The following is a 21,170-nucleotide window of genomic DNA, read 5'->3' on the forward strand; positions in this document are numbered from 1 at the left end:
CCGCCAAGGGATTCATAGAATGTACTATATTTGATACACTTTGATATATACTGTATATTTTTATTTTAATCACTTTTCCTCGCAACTAGTGGCTTTGAAACAAGTAAACGTTTTATCAGGAACTTGTGAAGGGCCAGTGAAAGGTAATCTTAGCCTCAACAAGGCTCAGTGTACAATCTCTTATGTGCATATTAGATTTTTTTAGGTTTAGTTGGTATCTTTTACAGCAAATGATTTTTTTTCATCTTTTTTTTTAACAAAAACGATCAGTTATTATTATTATTATTATTATTATTATTATGCTTTTTTATATGTCAAATTGAAAAACAAATATGGAAGCATATATCCATCCATCCATCCATCCATTTTCTGAACCGCTTATTCCTCACAAGGGTCGCGGGGGCTGCTGGAGCCTATCTCAGCTGGCTATGGGCAGTAGGCGGGCTACACCCTGGACTGGTTGCGGAAGCATATAGAAAAGAAAAAAAACGAATGAGATATTTTGTTTCTAAATCACAAATTTCCCTAGAAAATATTGTTGGCTAGTTATATTATTTATTTATTTATTTATTTATTTACTTATTTATTTATGCAGACAAATTTAATTTATATTATTTTTAGTGTAAGTCTGTGAAGGTTTGTGCAGTAATAATGTTAGACAATTGTCCAGTCATGATTATACACATTATACCCCCCCCCCCACACACACATATATATATATATATATATATATATATATATATATATATATATATATATATATATATATATATATATATATATATATATATATATATATATATATATACATACATACATACACACATATATATATATATATATATATATATATATATATATATATATATATATATATATAAATATATATATATATATATATATACATACATACATACACACATATATATATATATATATATATATATATATATATATATATATATATATATATATATGCTGCTCCTGTATTTATGGAGTGATTCTTTGTTTTCATCCAAGGTCTGGTTAGACCAACTCCAGGCTTGGGTTTAGAAGCAGGTTTTGAATGATTAATCACTGTTGAGGTGGAGTATAATGGCCGTCTCCGCTATTGGGTCATGGACACAAGCTGATGCTGTCTGGTCATTTTTGGGATGGACTGGTTAGCTGTGCTGTGCAATTAGGCATATAATCCCATCTACCAGTTGGTTCATTGATTACAGATTGATGTAGTTTGCCAGCTGCTGCTTGTCTTGTCTGAGGGCCTCGTCTGAGATGAGACGAGTCTTATGATTGGCTCATTTGAGCACCTTAGACTCAGCTGTGGCCTGTTGTCAAAAGCCATATGTCACGACTGAGGAGTGACCCGTCATCCCCGACAGAAACACACGCTGCGTTAAATCCAGATCCCCTTATGGAGAAATGGAGATTAGGCCACTAAGCGTATGTTTTAGTCCTGGTGGAGAAAGTGTACCTCATCATCATCTCCAGATTATTACAAAATAAGCATCTGGAAACATAATTGTTCTCATATATTGATCTGAATTAGTGAGGCCTTTTGTTTTGTAATGTCATCCAACTGAAAATGTTTCAAAGGTAACCAGAAGATGATAAAATGTAATAATAATAACAATAATAAACTCTTTCAAGGTGCTGTTATATTCTCATTATACATTTATGACTGCAACACACACAAGCGACAGACAGACAGCTAGCAACTCGATCTGGCAGCTGGTCAAATGAGGCTCACAGTCTAATTGGGTCAAGTAAGGTGAATGTAATTTTATGCCTATTTGAACGTTCTTCCCTTCTAATTGGACTGATTAGCTATGCTTAATTGGCTGCTGGGATCTCCTATTTGTTTTGAATTCAAGATAATAAGCATAGTCAAAACAAGACCTCAAAAATCAGCAGAAATTTCAGTGAACTCACATTAGGTAAGATGGCTTCCTCACGTTTTATACGTATTTATAAAACTTCCAGTGAGGCAAACTTACTTGAATAAATATAATTTTATTCTGAATTCAAAACTATTTTACAGTGTGCAACATTACAGAAGTAGAAGCGTCCATCAATATATTTCCAAACTCACTTAAAATTCTCTTTAGTCTATGAAAGGTAATCATTTGTAACCGTTGGCTTCAATTTCGCATCTGGCACTGTACCATAAAACAAATTGCACTAATCTCACTCATAAACATCCCCACTTTCACATACTAACAACATACTATGTAACTGTGAAAAAAAACACACAATTAGCCGTCAACATGCATACACATGGAAAACGTGTAATGTGTTGAAACAATCCAACGTTAAATCAACCACTTAAATAAAACAGTGCATTTCCAAATTCCTTCAAATAACTTAGCTTAGCTTTCATATACATTTAATTCAAATATAAATTATTAGATGTATTATTTGCAAGGGAAAAAAGGCTTTGAGAGCAGTGTTGTTTTTTTCCCTCAAAAGTATAAAAGAAAGAAAGAAAGAGCACAAATAAAAGTTAATCATTCAAACATGTTGGAGAGCAAAATTCAACTCCATTTTGTGGCTCATTAGCTAAGACTTAGCAAAGGTGTTCTCTTTTTTTTTTTTTTTTTTTTTTTTGTACGTGAAACACTCTGTTACGTAAACCGGAATGGTGACACTGTGCTAGCAAGCGGCACGACCCGCGCAGGTAAACACCCGCTCCTCACAACTCCTCACTCTCCAGCGTGGCCTCAGGAGGGGAGCTGGCGAACAAGAAGGGGCTTGTCTCCGATGTGGCGAAGGTGGATTTGATGTCGAGTCCTTGGTCTGTGAGAGCTGCGTAGCGGCTGCCCGCGCGCGGCGTCTTCTTCATGGGCGCCGGCACGCTCTGATGCCACTGCGCTGAAGGTCATAATACATGGCGACATGTATCAAGTTCAGTAACGCTGCAGACGCTTTATCTAGGTACCGCTCGCTCTCGTACCATAGATGTCGAGCCTGCAGGTGCAGGCCGCAATCCCGGCCTCGTTTTTGGCTGACACCGTATACCAGCCAGCGTCCTCTTTGGTGGTTGGCTGGATGAGGAGGCACACGTATCCTGTGGCGTCCTGTTGCATGCTGAAGTACAAGAAAAGTGGATTTTCGTGTTTTGTTTTTGAGTTGATGGCAAGGAGAATAGTGGAACTTGTATGGCCAAGTAGATTGTTTTCGTCAACCAGCACAGTAAATTTTACTCAAAACAGAGTCTATTTGGTCCCACTCTAAATTGAGTAAAATTTACACTTGGAACAGAGTAAATTTTACTCAAGAGTATTTAGCGTGCACAAGACAAAACCTATTAACTCATTCACTCCCAGCACATTTTTCGCCGTTTTAGTGGATTTTGACTGATTTTTGCAAGGCCCACAGAATGTTGTGTCCTATTGCTATCAAAACGTGGAACCTACCAAATCAAAGATTAGAATCTCTTCTTTTGTCAAGAAAAAGAAGTACATTTGTATTTGTTTCCATGATGCAGCAATTAGCATTAGAATATAGCAAAATTTTGGAAACATGACCCAGATTGATCTCTTATACTCTGCTGCCACCTGCTGGCCGTTTTTGTAATAACTACCATTACTTGAAGCATTCTCTTCAGTTCAGAGGCTGCATCAAAGCCTTCTATGGGCTCTAGCATAAAAAAACAAACAAACAAACATAAAAACGTATAAATAAGTCTTTGGCTGCATGGTAATATTTAAAATAAAACGTATTTATACGTTTTTGGGAGCAAATGAGTTAAATATTTTTCACTCAGAAATTCTAAGTAAATTTTGCAAGGAGAGATTTTGACTAAATTTTACTACTTTATTACAGGCGGGGTCTTCCGTTTTCACTCAGGAAAATGCACTCTCAGAAGTGCTAATAGCATTATTTTCTGTCGTATGCAAATTTTTGAAATCATTTATTTTCACTTTCCAGGAGCTTTGTGAAGGTGCTCTTGTGTGAACAATTCGTGAAAATTTTTGTATTTTCTTTGGAAGTCTCACTGACCTCATTCTGCTCTGTGTTCTGGGAATGGTGTCGTTGTCTTTCTTCCAGAATATAACTGGGTGGGGCATGCCCACCACCCGACATTCCATCCTGACAGGGGACCCCTCAGGGATTCCCATGTTCTGCAACTTCTCCACAAACTGGGGAGGGTGTTTCATCTCTTTCTCTGAGTGGAGAGTTCAAAATTCAAATTATACTGAAAAAAAAAAATTCTCATTTTCATTTGCTATTCACCACTCCAATGCAAATCTGCTCACCCACAACTTTGAGTTCTAAACTGAAGGAGCTCTGCCCTGCTTTGTTGCTTGCAATGCAGGTGTATGTGCCAGAATCTTTCTGTGTCAAGGGGTCAATGACAAGAGAGTGGATGCCATTTTCCCGCACCAGCATCCTGTGGTAAAGATCTGCATAGACGGGCCTACCGTTGACCAACCACATGAGCTCGGGGTTAGGTAGACCACTCACCTAAAACAAACGGGGACCATTTTTACTGTTGAATCAACAAATGCTATGTGAAATCAGCAGCATGATACCTACCTTACAGTCTAGTCTGCACACCCTCCCCTCATGTGCTAGCATATCTCCTGGAGCCTGGATGAAGTGAGGCCGGAAAAAACGCTCAAGGGTTTGCTCTCCCTCAACTTCCTGGACACGAGTTCGTACCCTAAAATGTGGAGATGTTAACGTTATATGTGTGGTCCCAAATCCATTTGAATCTGTACTTACAATTGAAAACTGAAACTACTGAGTTAAAAAAAAAAAAAAAAAAAAAAAAAAGATTTCCAGCAATTTCCTCTAACCAACCAGAGATCGAGGGGGGCGGGAATAATTACAAAAATGTATTACTTAAGATTCAGCACTCAAGGACAATTCTGATCTACAGTGGAAATAAAAAGTATACACAGCCATGTTCAAATGCTTTTTTTTTTTTTATTTTATAAAAAAAAAATGAAACCAATGTAAGTGTAGTGTTAACACAAAACCTTTAAGCTTTAGTTAGAAACAAAATAAAATGTCAAAGAAAGGCTCTAAAACCTTATTTGGGGTTAATCAGATGTACAGTACTTTCAATGGTGGCACTTGTGTGTGCTGACACATGCATTTGATGGTCGTTGGTTAACTCTGAAAATAGCCACATCCCAGTTATAAGAGTGTAATGGTTTAGTTGCAGCGGTGTTTAAATTTGCATTTGTTTCCCCCCCCCCCCCTGAAATTAGCCACAGCACAGCACACCCACCCTAGTTAGGACAAGCAGTTCAGAAAATGGATGGATGGACCTTTAGCACCCTCCAGTGGTGAATTGTGTAGTATACGTGAGCTGGCTGAAGAGCAACAACTGTGGAGTCTGGGCCCCACTTAGCATATAAGCGATATGTGATAAGAACGTATAACGTCCTTCGGCTATAAAGTGTTTTCAAGTAAAGTTATGTGTTTATGAGTAATTTAAATAAGCATATGTCTAAATATGTGTTTAAAACGAGTTAAGTCATCCTTTGCTAGTGGACCTTGTTGTGCTAATTATAATTAGGCTAAATATAAATAATGCTAATTATAAATAGGCTAGCTACCGTAATTTGAACCTACGTATTATAAAGTAATTCTGGTCTTGAACAATGTAAAAATAACACTTTACGGTTTAGTATTTTCACATTTTGAAAGATGTATATTAATGTGGTCATAAAACAATTTTGACTTCCCCTCTCAAAAAGATTATTTTTAATCAATTGAGTTGTACAGGTAGCATTAATGGTGGAAACATTTTTTAAATCATTAATCACAAAATCATGAACAGAGGTGTGGAGACTTTTATATGCACTGCTGGCAAGATCTGCATTCCTGCTTACCTCTGAGAGTTGATTGGGGTCAGTCGGCATCGAGGTGGTCCTGTTTGGATGATCAAATGACCTGAACAGCTCATCCGTCCCTATTGATTTGCAAATGGTACATCAGAATTGGTACAGAAGGATGAAGCAGAAGCTCAGCGCAAGGTGTTACCTGTGGATTTGCTGCCATGATGGTGTAATTTCCATCATCGTCAGCTGTTGTACACTCTATATGTAAAGCACATGTCCCATCACCCTCTCTTATCTTCTTATAATGTGTATTCTTCTTCAAGATCTGCTTCCCATCCTTGAACCAGTAAACCTGTCAGCATATAATAATAAAAAAAATAAATTAAATTAAAATTTTAATAAAAAAAAAAAGAAGAAATTTCAATTTAGTTTTAGTTATAGTCTTCTGACTAAATATAATTAAAGCCTTAGTCATAACTTAGTCACCTGATTGTATTTGAGTTTTAATCCAACATTTAGTCGACAAAAATAAGGAGCAATTTTAGTCGACTAAATTCTGGAGGTCGAGACCCAGTTTGTGGTCTCAGTAAGACCAAGACCGATCACTATGCACGATGGTAGCACTTAGCAATGAAATTGTTGTCATTGTTGTTATTAATAACAATGGGTATTAATAACTATGAATGAAAACAATGAATAACTAAAACTAAATTCAAATTTCTTGTCAAAATTTGCACTGGCTGTTTGCTTGGATTTTTGACGTCTATAGTCGTCATTGGCAGTGAATGAGTTAATGATTACAGGATTAAATATGACCATGGTGGTCTTTTTCACCACTCGATGTCTCACCTTTGGAACAGGGATGCCAACAACCTTGCAGGAGAAAGTAACAGGTACACCCTCCATGGCCTTGTAGTTCTTGAGTTTCTTGTCAAAGATTGGTGCAATGCATTTACCCGAGGGCACGTCGTCGTGCTGCACGTCATCGTCGGACTCCTCCACTGGCGTTCGCTCCAAGCGGAACTCGATCTCGCTCATTAATCTCTGCTCAAAATTGGACACTTTGTACTCCTAAAAAAGGGGGGCAAATGAAAGCAAACTTAATGCACCTTTTGTCTTTCTACTTGCTGAAGTTGCCGGAAACCTTTTCATACTTTCAAATTTTTAAACATTATTCAGACATTATAAGCGGGTGTATACTGTATTGATTTATAGCAGTAGTGGTATTGAAGTCAAAACTTGAACATGTGAACCTAAACTTACATATTAAGTTATGACTTAATACCACTCAATTGGAAACATGCTGTAGCATCTATTTGACGAAATGCCTGCTGGAAAGCAAAAAAAAAAAAAAAAAAAAATGCTCATGCATCAAGATGAGAGGGTAAAACAGAGAACAGAAATTAACTAAAGAACACTATTGAATATCTGGGATATTTATATTTTATTGAGTAGGCCAAAATACTTCTAACTTGTCAGATTACAAAATTAAAGAGAAGAAAAAACAGTTGTATTTGACGTCATGTTTAGGATGTGTGAAGGACGTAGGAAATCTAAGCTCAAAGGGAATTGAATGAACTGTGAAGTAAACCAACAGTGAGTCATGAACACAGTGTAGTAGATTTCTTCGTGCAGGTTATATATTAGTGAATGGGTGCTCGAATGGTGGTGAATACCAGCCAAAAGTTTGGACAAACCATGAGAAATGCATGAGAAATTGTGTCCAAACGTGACTGAACTGCCATCATGTTAGCTTCCCGAATCAGTGCTTGCAATGAGATGATCCTTGTACCTCATCATAGTTAATGACAGTTGCTGGAATGTTTGGTCCAACAAAGGGTCTGCTCGCTGTTTTCCCCTCAATACTCCGCTTCTATGAGAGGATAGGGATGGATGATGAACTCCCACAGACACACTAACTGCTGCTAGAGAAGCGCACACACAAGCTAAGGAATGTTATAGACGTGCATGGTTACAGTACATAGACACAATGACCGATGATCGAGAAGTAGGAAGGAAAAAATGTTATAATATTATTATTATTATTACAGCGTATGAGTAACAAAGTCAATAATTAATTGTGAGCTTTTGTCCAGTGATTGCAGTAGTGATCGACCAATGTTTTTTTTCAAGGTCGATACCGATAATTAGCAGTCAAGAAGACCAATAACTGATATTCATTTGCAGTAAAAGAGAAAATAATTTTAAACGTATAAAGTATTGAGCTTTGTTTAAGAATTATAACAAAAATTGCAGGGAGCTTCCAGGGTCATCAGCATGTGTTAGGCTAAATAAAAAATTAAGCAAGTAAATAGTTCCCTGTTTTCTACTGTAAATAAAGAATTTCAACATAATTTTGTAATATTTATTTATTTATTATTATTATTTTAATAAACATGTAGGGAGTTCTTAGTGTCAGCAACATTTTTTATAAAGTAGAAATTTAAACAAATCTATAAATTAAAGTTGTCTGTATCTCACTGAGTGACAAATGCATACAAATGTAGCTAATTTGGGGTTTTCATAAGGGTTCGGAAAAAAGGTTTCAAAAGATCTTTGCAGAGAGTGAAAATTTGTCTGAATATGTTTGAAACGTATTTGCGACAAGTAAAAAAAGAAATCCTGATGAAAATCCTAAATTTGCTTATACAATCGTTCACCGAGATACCATCTTTGTCGGCTTTCAGATTTGTGAAAAGGTCAATGCTGATATTTCTTAATTTTAGTATAAAATGCCTATAAACAGGTTTGTCAGAATATAAGGTCCTACAGAGACAAGAGGAAAGTTGATATTTGTAAAATTGTTAATTTGTCTAACCAGTTTAACATTTCATGCACTTTAAAATGAAAACAATAGTTTTCCAAATGAATGTGGCTCATGGAAAACCAGACTAAACAACAGATTAGTTGGTTTCAAATTAGTGATAACATACTATACTAACATGTCAAACTACTCTATCATTCAACTAACTAAAGGGGTGTTTGGTACCTGCTGATAGGCATAAACGGGAAGCTCATCTTGAAATTGCAGTTTTTTCTCAATGTCATAAAGAACAGCATCTTTGCTCTCGCGAATCATTTCGGTTGATGGCAGGCGCGTCTTTGGGACTTTCTTATTGAACCTTCAGAGACAGAAGAAATGTTTTACAACATGTGACAGTGCACCCACCTCTCCAGTAGCGCAAGCAGTCATATGTAAAGTACCCTAAAGGGGCCCCTTTGGGAAGGCCCATGGAGTTGGTAGGCTGAGATGGAGTCAGGGAAGGCAGGATGGCGCTCAAGAAAGCCACGGGGTTTTGGATTGGACTTGGTGTGGAGCTGCTGGAGGTGGGAGAGGAAGCCTGCGGGGGCGACTGGGCTCTGATGGCGAACGCGTTGTTGTAGGTTGGCGCTGAACCCGGCGTGGGTGAGGATATGAGCGACGGGGGGCTCGTCGGGGACCGGACTACTCTCGTGGGAAAGATCCTGGTCGGTGGCGAGAACGGCGGGAGCGTTGGCGAACTGGCGGCGGAGGAGTTGAACTCAGCTGCCAGTTCCTGGAGAAGCGGAACTGGGGACTCAGTTGGGGAGGGACTCCTGCCGGGTGAGAACGTTTGAGCCGTGATGAACTCTTTCGGACGGGTGTAGTTGAAAGCCTGCGAGGTCGCGGTCAGATTCATGAGGGAGGCGTGGGTGCTTCTCAGGAAAGCGGCTGGGGATGTGACATGATGTGTCGTGCTTGAACTGAGATTTGACGCTGGCGGAGAGGAGAACTGCGGCGCGGGTGTAGTTCTGGCAAGAACTGTTGTGGACAGGTTCAGGTGGGAGGCATGGATGGTGGTCATCTGGGTCGAAGGTGCCGCGCTCAAAGGTGGAGCCGTGTTTAGCTGCGGTACAGGCGGAGGGGATGTCACCAGGGAGGAGGTCTTAATCTGGGGTGTGGATGGAAAGGATCTTGGAGGCGGAGTGTTGATCACAGGAGCAGAACTCACTGAAGGTGCACTGGGCGTCAAGGTGGGGCCAAATCCAGATTTGGGTGTCAACTGGGTCGATTGGGAATCACGGTTTTCTCTGAGGGACCACAATGGACCTACACGAAAGTTTGTGGCCTCTGGTTTCACCTGGAATGAAGGCTGATTGTGGATTTGGGTCGGGGGTTCGCTCTCCTGCTGCTGCTCCAGAAGAACTTGGTTGTGAAGGAGCTGGAGCTGTGCCGGGTCCCTGTCAATCAAGTACAAGCAACATAAGAGATGAGCTGGAAAGACTCTATACATGGTGAACATGAGGGAGGCTCAGTGCCGTGTTGCAATGAATTACAGCCGGTCAACTCCCGTAAAGCCCGACAGAAGTGAGCCAAAGTCAGCATGAAGATTATCTGCCCTTTTATGGACCACCAACAAGTTGGCCACAAAACAACTCTGGATAGCCTCGGAACTCTTTCAATGCGCACACTCAATTCAGTCTTATCGGCACAGTTTACATTATATTTAACTACTGTACTATTGATTAAATCACCTTTTTGCTTGGCCTTTTATGAAAACAAGTCCATGACCAAACTCCAATCCAAATAGTAGCAGTAATTAAACTTTTCAGGGTGAGCACAAGGATAATCAGAAACCACATGATACTGACCGCAATTTAAACAGGAACTTCTTGTATAAAATGTAAGAAACGCAAGTGAACTTACAAGTAGAAAATGCCATCCTTTGTTTTGGAAAGCCTGAAGGTCCACATTTCAGGTCTGCTTGCATGGATTAGTGAATTGTGACTAATAGTTGAGCTGAAGGAGGAGCATTTATATTTGGACTGGAAGAGGAGGGGGAGGATCAAATCTTATTATGTGAACTAAAAATGTGATTTAGGTTGTAAAATCTTGTTTTTGTCTGTATACTTGTAGCAAGATTTCATGTTCATTTTCATATGAAGATTGGTTGCTCCCTGTGACTCAAATCGAGAACGTTATATCTTAAATTGACATAGCATCAATCTATAAAATAATGATAACAGACGTAATATAAAGATGTGCGCTTGTTTGGTAGTCAGTGAAATAGCTTACAACATTTTCTTATATTCAACCTGAACCAGAATCCTGAATCTAAGTTTTGGGAAAAGCTACTCTTTATTGTTAAAGGGATGCTGTAATGCTGCATTCGAGGATGGTCAGAAGTCGGACTTTTCTGAGTTCAAACCAGGAAGTGTGTACGGGAAAAGCCCCTTGAACTCGCAAATTCTACTTGTGAATTCAGGGGAAAAAAAAGAAAAAAAAAGGACCCCGACTTCACCGACGGACTACAATGTGACGTCACTCTGAATGGCAAAACACAATTTACTCAAGTATGAAACTTCTACTACTGAAAGCTTTCTTCATACATAAATATTCAACATAACTCCACTTAACGCAACATACGTGACAGTATGCCGCTATCTCCCTGCATGGAATTATACAGTGAACTACTGAACTGTATGAAATGCTTATGAAATAAGATAAAAACAATAAATGAAGCAAAATTGCAAGCAGGTAAGTTTGCTGGAGGTCAAAATGAGTTTTGAGGACCAAAATAAAACACAATTTACCACTATTCGCCATTTTGGTTGGTTACTTTCACCTCAAATGCTTTCAGGTCAGAAGTGGGAAAAACCAACTCAGATGTCCGACTTCCGACCATCCTCGAATGCATCATAAAACAAAAAAAATTAAAAAATCTTGACAATAATATGTTCCATTCAACCCCACTAATCTAAATACGGTATTCTGGTTACATGTTAGTGGAATATGAGTTAAACCGCAATATCCAGCAGTTTTTATCCTTATCAGAAGGCGGCCATTTTGCCACTTGCTGTTGAGCGAAAATGACATCCATGTTGCTCAGGTCCCAGGCAACACCAATCACAACTCAGCTTCAGAAAACAAGTGAACTGTGATTGGTTGTTGCCTGACCAACTGTGATGTCATCTTTATTCGACAACAAGCGGCAAAATGGCCAACCCCTGAGATGGATTTTGCTGCTTAGCTCATTCCACAAATGTAATATTAATCAGAATGTCATGTTTAGAGAGAGGTCACATACAACATATTATTGACAAGAAATGTTTAAGGTTGGAAAAGCTAAACTTTATTGTTAACGCGCAATAGTTGCTTGAAAACTTTATTTATTCAGCTTGACTTACAGTTTGGGTTTTGCCAGCACTGGTGGTGGTCCTTTGTTGACCAATGCATCAGAAGCATCTTCATCAGGTGAAGCAGATGCGTCATTTTGCTCACCCTCCTCATCCTCGGGGAGTTTGAAATGTACACGCAGACCGACTCTGGAGCTGTTGCGTGAGTCTTTGTGGTTTGTCTGGACCCCAGACTTTAGGCAGGAGTTAGGAGGGGGATTCGGGAGGGGCAACGAAATAGATGTCCCATTCTGATGGTTAGAAGCTGCCTTGTGATTGGAACTTGCGTCAGGTGATGTCAACATCGCTCCGGATGCTTCCTGCTCAACCACAGGTGCAGCAGTAAAAGGTTTTGTGGGTGGAGCCAGTTGTCCTGTGTTCTCTGGAGGCTCCTGGTGAAGGCTGAGAGGGTCTAAGTTGGGAGTGCTCACACTGCGATGGTTGACATTGGGGCTACTAAACAAGCTGCTGGGGTCCAGACCGTGCAGGCTGGTACGTAGAGTATCCGGGCGGAGCATACTGGAGTTGTTGGGGTGCAGACGAAGGGTGCTGGTGTTTAAGGGGTCCAAACGTAAGGTGCTGTTGACTAATGGGTCCAGCCGGATGGTGCTGGAGTGGGGCTTGATGTTATTGGTCTCTGCTTGGGGTTTGACAGGAGGGATGGTGAGATCTGTGGAGGACTCTTGGACTCGACTGGGCTCCACAGTTAAAGTGCAAAAAGGCCTGATTGCGTGGTTGTGAACACCATTACCTGCAAAAAAAAAAATAGCACATTATTTTGGCGTATTGACAATATGATGCTGGAGGCCTTTCTCCAATATAAAAGAATTTTTACCTTTGACCTTTAGTGTTGCAGTACTGGACGTTATTCCATACGCGTTGCTTGCAGTGCAAGTAAACATCCCAGAATCTTCAGCAAAAACCTCAGCGATGACCAGTGTACATATTTCCTCTGGAAAAAACCCCAAAAGATACTCACATCATGATTCAATTGCGTGGATGTGATCGCTGTTGAGCGTCTTGCGAAAGAGAGGGCAAATGACTCGTTTGACAAAGTAACGCTGAGTTTCTCTGGGTCTATTTGAAGCTAAGGCAGGTTGAAATGATCTGCCATAGGGGTTCGACAGGATGAGAGACTACCTTATAAGGTGCACAGGCACAGGGAAGCAGCCCTGGCTTGTGTACAGAAGGGAAGCAGACGTCCCCACCAAAGACCAAACACTTCAGAGCAGTATGAATGCAACAGCATGTTACATACCTAAGGCAATAATTATATTTTTCCACAAATGAGCAATTTTAAAAGAGCTACCTGATTCAGCAGGAGATCTGGGCTCTGAAAACAAAAACAAAAAAAGCAAAAAAAAAAACAAAAAAAAACTCTTGTAGCCTTATTTTTTCTGATGGTACCATAGTAATAATAACAATAATAATAAATAAATAAATAAATAAATAAATAAATAAATAAATAAATAAATAAATAAACGAGAACCTCTCCAAGTCCGATCCTCGAGAGCCTCCAACCAGCCGGTTTTCCATGTCTCCCTCCTCCAACACACCTGAATCAAATGATCAGCTCATCAGCAAGCTCCACAAAAGTCTGATAATGATCTTGATTACTTGATTCAGGTGTGTTGGAGGAGAGAGACGTGGATCTCGAGGACCGGAGCGTGAGATCTCTACTTTGCACTATTACAAAAAAACAGTAGAACTAATTGTCCGATCACTATTTTGGCAAGCAGGACATTCCTTGCTGTTCTTGCTGAAGAGCTAAGATTAAAGGAGTAGTCAAACCCCATTTTTTTTCTTTTTTTTGACAATAATACATTCTATGCAGCCCCATTAGTCTAAATATGGTATTCTGGTTAATATTGTGTTAGTGAAATATAAGTTAAGCACCAAAATCCAGCAGTTTTTTATCAATATCAGAAAGCAGCCATTTTGCCACTTGCAAAGTGCAGTAAAAATGACATCACAGTTGCTCAGGTCTCAGGTATCACCCAATCACAGCTCAGCTGCAGAAAACAGGTGAGCTGGGATTGGTCATTGCCTGAGCCATGAGAAACTATAATGTCATCTTCAGTCAATGGGGTATATGCCACGAAAGAGGCGGGACGTGATTATGCACATCAGTTTGGTTCCGGTCCGGGTTTCAAATGCGTAACCGGGGGGCACAAAGTCGGAAGCACAAGTATTTTGACGCAGCCCACACGTCACAAACCGAACCGGAACCAAATTGATGTGCAAAAACAGTCCCGCCTCTTCCGTGGCATATAGCCCATAGCAAGTGGCAAAATGGACGCCCCCTGAAATGGATTAAAAATGGCTGGGTTTTGCTTCATAACTGATATCACACAAATGTAATATTAATCACAATGTCATGTTTGGACAAGTAAGGTCACATACAACATTGTAAAAAAAAAAAAAGTTTAAGGTTCAGTTCCTCTTTAAAATTAGGACCAAAAATCTTCTGGTATTGCTCTTTTGAATTTAGTCCTGTGTTTTGTCTGTGCTTACTTTTCTGCAGGATCCTAAAATCAGGAGAGTCTTCAATGATTTTGGCCTCTTTGTACCATTCCACTCGAGGGGACGGCACTCCCTTCACACGGCACTCGAGCACAACCAACTGCCCTTCCGAAGCCACCAGGTCCTGCAGACTCTAGAGGTGTGAAAAGAGGATTGTTATGACATACTGGCCCCTCAGAACATAACTGTACACATTCTTTGAAGACAAATTCTACCTTTGTGAAAACGGGCGCAGCCATGACAGCTTGCCCGTTGAAGCCTGGCAGGAGGTTGAGGCTGGATGTTTGATTCTGGGCAAATGAAAAAATAAATGTGATCAAGAGAAAGACAAACGTAATGATAGGAAGTGTGTCGACTGTTCTACCTCAGGTTGGGACACTGGAGCTGCGTTGGGAAGCAGTTGACCTTCTGTGAGGCCTGCTGGTGGTGATGCCGGAAATACTTGTGCAGGTAAGACTATCGTTTCAGTCTCTGCTGCCAATGTTTGAGAGCGTTCTGAGCCTGGAGGTGAGGTGGCTATCGTCTGAACTGGAACCGGAACCTTCTGGATCACAAGAGTGCTGAGCTCCTCTGCTGGTTCTCTTGTGGTTTGATTTGCTGAAGACTCTTTTATTTCTCTGGCGATTTGGCTTGACAGTGGTGTGGACTTTGGGTGTTTTCCCTGCAGGCTTTAAAAAAAAGATAGATGAAGATTCACTATTAACAAGAGCTTTAAATGCAACAAAATCAAAATATGGCAAGAGTAGGAGAACTTACTGGGCCACATGCTCAAAGTGCAGTTCCCCTTCAGAGTCTGATGAGGATGCACCTGTAGGACCGCATTTTAAAATAATACAAAATAATTTATTGCAAATGCAATAAATCTGATTTAAATTGAAAGAGAATGACATAAGGACCTTCGATGTAAATCTCCGCTGAGGTGGAGTCAGTTCCGTAAAAATTGGATGCGAAGCAAGAGTAACGTCCGGTGTCCTCCTCAAAAGCCTCCGTGATGATGAGAGAGTGCAGCTCACCGTTGGTGATGATCTGAATGTCAGGGCTGTTCTCCAACTCCTTGCCCTCACAGAACCACCTGCAATTCAGCAAAGTCAACATGTGCGCTCACTATTTGCACCTACACTATCAAATGAGGGTTGCTGCTAGATGACATCACTTCTGTGTGACACACTTTAAAAAAATCCTTATTCTGGTTAGTATCAAAATAAATCGACTTAAAATCACATTTAAAATCATCCCCAAAGGCTCATGCAATACCGTAAATTAATTACCAAAGACTAAAACGAAGGACATTTTTGCTGTAATTATAGTTAGTTCTAGTTAGTTTGAACATAAAATGTAGTTTCAGTTAGTTTTCGTTTTTTTAAAAGCATTTTCGTTTTTATTTTATTTAATTAACGAAATTGTTTTTTGAATTTTAGTTGTACTTTTTTCGTTTTAGTTAACTAAAATAATCCTGCTCACTAATCTAAACATGACATTCTGATTAATATTACATTTATGGAATATCAGTTATGAAGCAAAATCCAGCCGTCTTTTATCTATATCAGGGGGCGGCCATTTTGCTGCTTGCTGTCGACTGAAGATGACATCACTGTTGCTCAGGGCTCAGGCGACGACCAATCACAGCTCACCTGTTTTCTGAAGCTGAGCTGTGATTGGTTGCTACCTGAGACCTGAGCGACTGTGATGTCATTCTCACTCAACAGCGAATGGCAAAATGGCCGCCCCCTGATATGGATAAAAACTGCTGGATTTTGCTGTTTAACTCATATTTCACTAACGCAATAACTACCACAATACCGTATTTAGACTAGTGGGGCTGCAAAGAACATATTGTTGTCAAGAAATTATGAGGGGCTGACTTCCCCTTTAACTCACAGTACCATACAATCCAATTGTACACCATTGTAAAGTACAAACACCAGAATGGATATATTGGTAAATTAATACATCTTAGCATTCGTTTGAGAGTATTGAAGCAGCTGAAAATTGTTTCCAGGTCACTTTTTTTTTCTGCATGTCCAAAATCATTTTGACTGCCAAGCAAGCAGATCATTTCTAAATCGTACATCAGTGACAAAATGCAACTATACATATTTCTGTGTGGATGCCAGGTTCCATTTCACTGTGACTATATTTCAGTTATTCTGCTTACATTCTTGCTTTTCTGTCAATTTTCTTCCTATCACTTTAAAGCTGCGACATGAGGTTTTTTTTGGCTATCATATAAACATCAATGAGCAAACACTTTCCCCTTTTGCCTGTAAAGTACAGAAGTAAGCTTGACCAGTTTAGATGGGATACTACAGTCAAATTTACATTTTTGTAACAATTGACTTCAGAATTGGTCTCACAACAGCCTACAATAATATTAACAGAAAGTTTGTTCAAATCAGTGATATTCAGATTTTTAGCTGGCAACAGTCTATTTATTATTTTAAAACCATGCGCATAAACCGACTTCCAATGCACTATGAAGCAACATGAGCAGTAGCTACTCAGAACATCTATTTTCAGTCGATGAGTCCTCGAGCGTGCTGAAAATCCAGCCAATAATCAAAGAGGAATGAGGTGTGCCTGTGGCGAGATGATGAGAGCTTTACGTCGGTAAATCCGATTCAGTGCTGTCATCAAAATCAAAGTCGCACGCTCAATATATCCAATTGTGATTTCACAGTGACGGCACATTGGAATTCCTTTGCGTGCCTCACTGGAATAGAGTCACTGCAGGATGTTCTGCTACAAGAGAGTCATTTGTCATGAGTAAGAGTCTAAATTAAAAACATGAGTAGTAAAGAGGACGGTTGGTGAGCTCCTCACTGCACCTGTCAGAGCTATTTTCCTTCAGCGGCTCAAAACTTAGGAAGGAGATTCCCTCTGGAGCCTGACAGCTCTGAACTTCGACGCACAATGCTAAAGTCACATTTTGCTAAACTTCTCTCACACATAGATACAATCATCTAAAAATGACAAATAAGGAATTGAAACAGTCCTCATAAAGTTAGTACAAAGAATGAGGTCTATAGAATGAAAACAAGTTTTGAGGAAAATCTTATGCAGAAACAAACTTAAAAGCAGCTTCTACAAAATATGAAACTACATTAAGTAACATTGTAAAGTTTACACTCAAGAGCAAAGAAACCATCTTACCAAAGAGCTGCGCGTGTTCATGCTACTGCCAAGAGCTCAGTTGGTTCCATTATCAGACGAGACTACAGCTCGCAGTGTCAGTCCCGTCTAAAAATGGCAGAGCGCTTGCATTCTCCCAGCACAAGTATACGTTAGTGCTTCAACAATGCTCAGTAGGACTAACGAGACCATGCCCCCGCCCCTCTACATCGCCTATACCTCATCTCCATGCTGTTCTGCATGGAACGTCTTCAAATGACCTCTGTTTTCTTACTAAAACATTTTTTTAGTGGCGTTTTCCAAACATAAGTTTATTTTTACTCCAAGTAAAAACTTTCAACCAAAAACGTACGTACAGTGGAACCTCTGCTGTTGTTTGACCAATATTTTTTTAACAAGTTATTCCAAAAGAAAGACCACCTTTAAGTTTTCATGTAGTAGCTAAAGGAAAGAGATGAGGTTGAGTGAATTATTCACTGCAGGCCCAAGTGGCCAATTGTGATTTAAACCTCATATCATATGTTTTAAAAATTATTTTGATGCACATTTTCAACACATTGGCACATATCCATATCCAAGGTGCACGTAAATAACTACACCCACATCAATCAGACAGAGACGAGTATTAATGTGCACACTGCACTCACATAAGCAAGTATCCAATATACGAATCAGACTTTTGTCTGAAGATATCCAAATCCATATTTTTCCGCTCTTATCTGCCATGATGCATATCCGAATTGTGTCACCTGAGACCAAGAAATTGGAATTACGTCAACTGAACCATGCAGTGCGAATCCAGTCTTGGAGGTTCCTCTGTATTTACACATTAAGTACCTTTTGCTTGTCTAGAGTCTTTGTTTTCGTAATGAACCCTCTCAAAGTTATTCTATTCTAAACACATTATATACATGTGAAATTGAAAATCCCTCTTTTGCAGCTATGCACGATTTTGACAGGGCTAATGTCAGCGCTTTGATGTTCGTCCACAACAAACTCATTCAAGAATGTTTTTATTGACCTTGCTTTGTGCACTTGAAATGGAGACTCCTGTTATTATTTCCACAAGGCTGAAAGCTTATTATGTTGATATAAAAATCAAATTTAAGAATCAGGCTTCTTTAAAGGGGAAGTCCCCCCACCCCCGTCAACCAATTCTTGACAATAATATGTTCTATGCACCCTTACTAGTCTCAATACGTTATTCTGATTAATATTGCGTTAGTGGAATATGAGTTAAGCAGCTAAATCCAGCAGTTTTTATCAATATCAGAAAGCGGCCATTTTGCCACTTATTGTGAAAATGAAATCACAGTTGCTTGGGTGAGCAACTGTGATGTCATCTCCAGTCGACAACATGTGGCAAAATGGCCGCACCCTGTTATGGATAAAAACGGCTGGATTTTGCTGCATAACTCATATTCCACAAATGTAATATCAATCAGAATGTCATGTTTAGACTAGTGAGGTCACATATAACATTATTGTCAAAAAATGTTTATGGCTGACTTCCCCGTTAAAGAGTCGCGCTACTATCCAGATTGACCGTGTGTTTAATTAAATAAATTTTTACTTTTTATACCTTTCAGGGTCACTAAAAACCTATTTAGCCCTTTTTTTGTTTTTGTTTTATCAGACTAAATCAGTCCTTCTCAAATAGAGGGAAGTGCATGGTATCCCAAGGAACATGTTTTTTGGGGTTTTTTTTTTTTTAGCCATACTGGAATAAGGAGTAATTGCACATCCACTACAGTAGGTGGCAGTGATGCTCTGAAGAGGCGTACTGACAAATGATGCTATTTATATTCGCGGAAAAGTTGGGGTGGGTGCAAAACATTTTCTTCCTCCTGGGTATGCGTAACAAAAAATAATTGCTGAACAAAAAGGACTCTGAACACTTCTGATACTCCTCAACTACAGTAACTTTTCAGCTTGGTAATATGACAAGATAACCTATCCTCGACGAACTAATATTAGATGTCCTGTCAGAATGGACATCTTTGCTGATTTTCGGCTTCTTACCGGACTTCAGGTATCGGATGTCCTCTGACGATGCAGTCTAACTGGACTTTGCTTCCCTCCAGAACTTCTCTGCTTTTCAGTTTTTGAATAAAATGGGGAGGCTCACATCCTGACTCATCTGCACACGACGGAGTTTTTGTCAAAATGTAGCTTGCTGTCGCATCCACCTCTTTGGAGTCAAACTGCTGCTCCTCAGCCATCCTACCGTCCTGTAACTCCACATGACCAATCCCGGAGTCCAGTTGGATCTCTGGCTGGTGGCTAACAACGGGATCGGTCCCATCCTCTGCAAGGTCCGCGGCCATGACCGAGCGCTCCCTGCTGTCTGAGAAAATTGTTCCATCGTTCTGGCTCTTGTTCTGGTTTCGACTCCGATGGGCTTTACAGGCTCTCGGTCGTATCCGTTTGGAGGCGTTCGCCTTGAAGAGAGAGGAGAGCTCTTCGATGAAGTCGGCCGCCTTGTTGAGGAACTCCTTCTTGGACTGGGTCTCCACCCCGAACGGGGAGTTCCTCGCTGACTTGTTCAAGTGGTTTAGACCGTCGCTACTGTTCCTCATCGTGTTGTCCAGCCGTATGGAGGCTGCGTGTGGCTTTGTGTCCACTGTGAGCTTTGGCTGTGTTGCTGGCGAATCAAGCGGGTGCGTGAAAGGCAAAGAAGAGGAAGGCGTGTAAGGAACCGGAGAGGGCTTTGTGAGGTGAACAGAGGAAGTTGCGGATGGATTGATGGCAGCTTTGACCTCCGCCCTCTCCTCACGGGGCTCGTGTCCGATAGCCTGGCGGGCCAAGTTAACGCTCTTATCCAGCTCCTCTTGGTTGAGGAACGCCGACAGGTCCGGCAATTGGCTTTCATGGAGCCCCGCCGAGTCCTCGGCCTTTCCTTTGAGCGAGCCAAAAATCTGGAGGCGCGACGATGACGCATCGGAGCGGCTCATTTCGCTGTGACGCTGATGGGCTCGGGCCTCGGCCAGGTAGCTCTCTCGTAGGAGCTGAGAGAGCGACAGTGGCGGTTCAGCTGCGTTTTCTTGCATACTGGGGAAAGAATCATAAAAGCCTCAATGAGATGATTCATTTGATGCACACATAGAGCTCTGTTTTGGCGAACTGACAACTGACATGTACGATTGGATGGCCCTTTACATGAGGGGCAGGCAGGGACAAACATAAATCAGGATTACCTCTTTCACATGGGTGAAACACTATTCACATGACTAAAATGCTCTCACAGCTCATGCAGGGATGGGCAATAAATCAAATTAATTCAATATATCTCCATTTTTAAAAATTTACGAAATCGTCAACTTGAGTTTTGTCTTCTGGATTATTAAAAATTGTTGTTTTTATGTTCTGTTACATCCAGCAGTTTTTGTGAGTTGGAAATTTGCACAAGTGGCAAAATGCTGGATGGGTAGTTTACAAGACGTGTTTACAATAACTACCAGCTACTTAATTGTGACATTTAAGCACAAACTATGAATGTATATTTACATTCAAACTGATTTAGAATCAGTACACATTATTGTTGTCTCAACATTTTTCACAGGAATTATTTTTGACTAAAAGAAACCT

At 40.2% G+C, this 21,170-nt stretch overlaps 1 protein-coding gene across 1 annotated transcript; it reads right to left on the reverse strand.

The window, feature by feature from the left end:
• Positions 1-1,993: 1,993 nt before the first annotated feature.
• Positions 1,994-20,632, reverse strand: mypn (myopalladin). Its single transcript, XM_077494721.1, has 19 exons — positions 19,605-20,632; positions 15,350-15,525; positions 15,210-15,261; positions 14,818-15,121; positions 14,669-14,743; positions 14,445-14,586; positions 12,766-12,882; positions 11,943-12,681; positions 9,000-9,995; positions 8,785-8,917; positions 7,588-7,668; positions 6,645-6,866; positions 5,998-6,147; positions 5,847-5,926; positions 4,540-4,666; positions 4,260-4,467; positions 4,003-4,168; positions 2,954-3,087; positions 1,994-2,871 (listed from the first exon to the last, which is right to left on the reverse strand). Exons 1-19 carry the CDS (start codon positions 20,630-20,632, stop codon positions 2,693-2,695), a joined length of 5,109 nt encoding a protein of 1,702 aa, XP_077350847.1. The 3' UTR covers positions 1,994-2,692.
• Between the last annotated feature and the right edge of the window lie 538 nt (positions 20,633-21,170).

This window comes from Festucalex cinctus, chromosome 14 (assembly GCF_051991245.1).
Source record: "Festucalex cinctus isolate MCC-2025b chromosome 14, RoL_Fcin_1.0, whole genome shotgun sequence".
NCBI classification, from domain to species: domain Eukaryota; kingdom Metazoa; phylum Chordata; class Actinopteri; order Syngnathiformes; family Syngnathidae; genus Festucalex; species Festucalex cinctus.

What these genes read in the sequence shown, in the direction of transcription:
- mypn (XM_077494721.1), bottom strand. Translation starts at nt 20,632, where the DNA reads ATGCAAGAAAACGCAGCTGAACCGCCACTGTCGCTCTCTCAGCTCCTA. An exon ending in CTGTCATTAACTATGATGAG is followed by an intron (nt 6,867 to 7,587) that starts GTACAAGGATCA and finishes CCCCTTTTTTAG; the next exon opens with GAGTACAAAGTGTCCAATTT. An exon ending in TTGGCATCCCTGTTCCAAAG is followed by an intron (nt 6,148 to 6,644) that starts GTGAGACATCGA and finishes ATATGCTGACAG; the next exon opens with GTTTACTGGTTCAAGGATGG.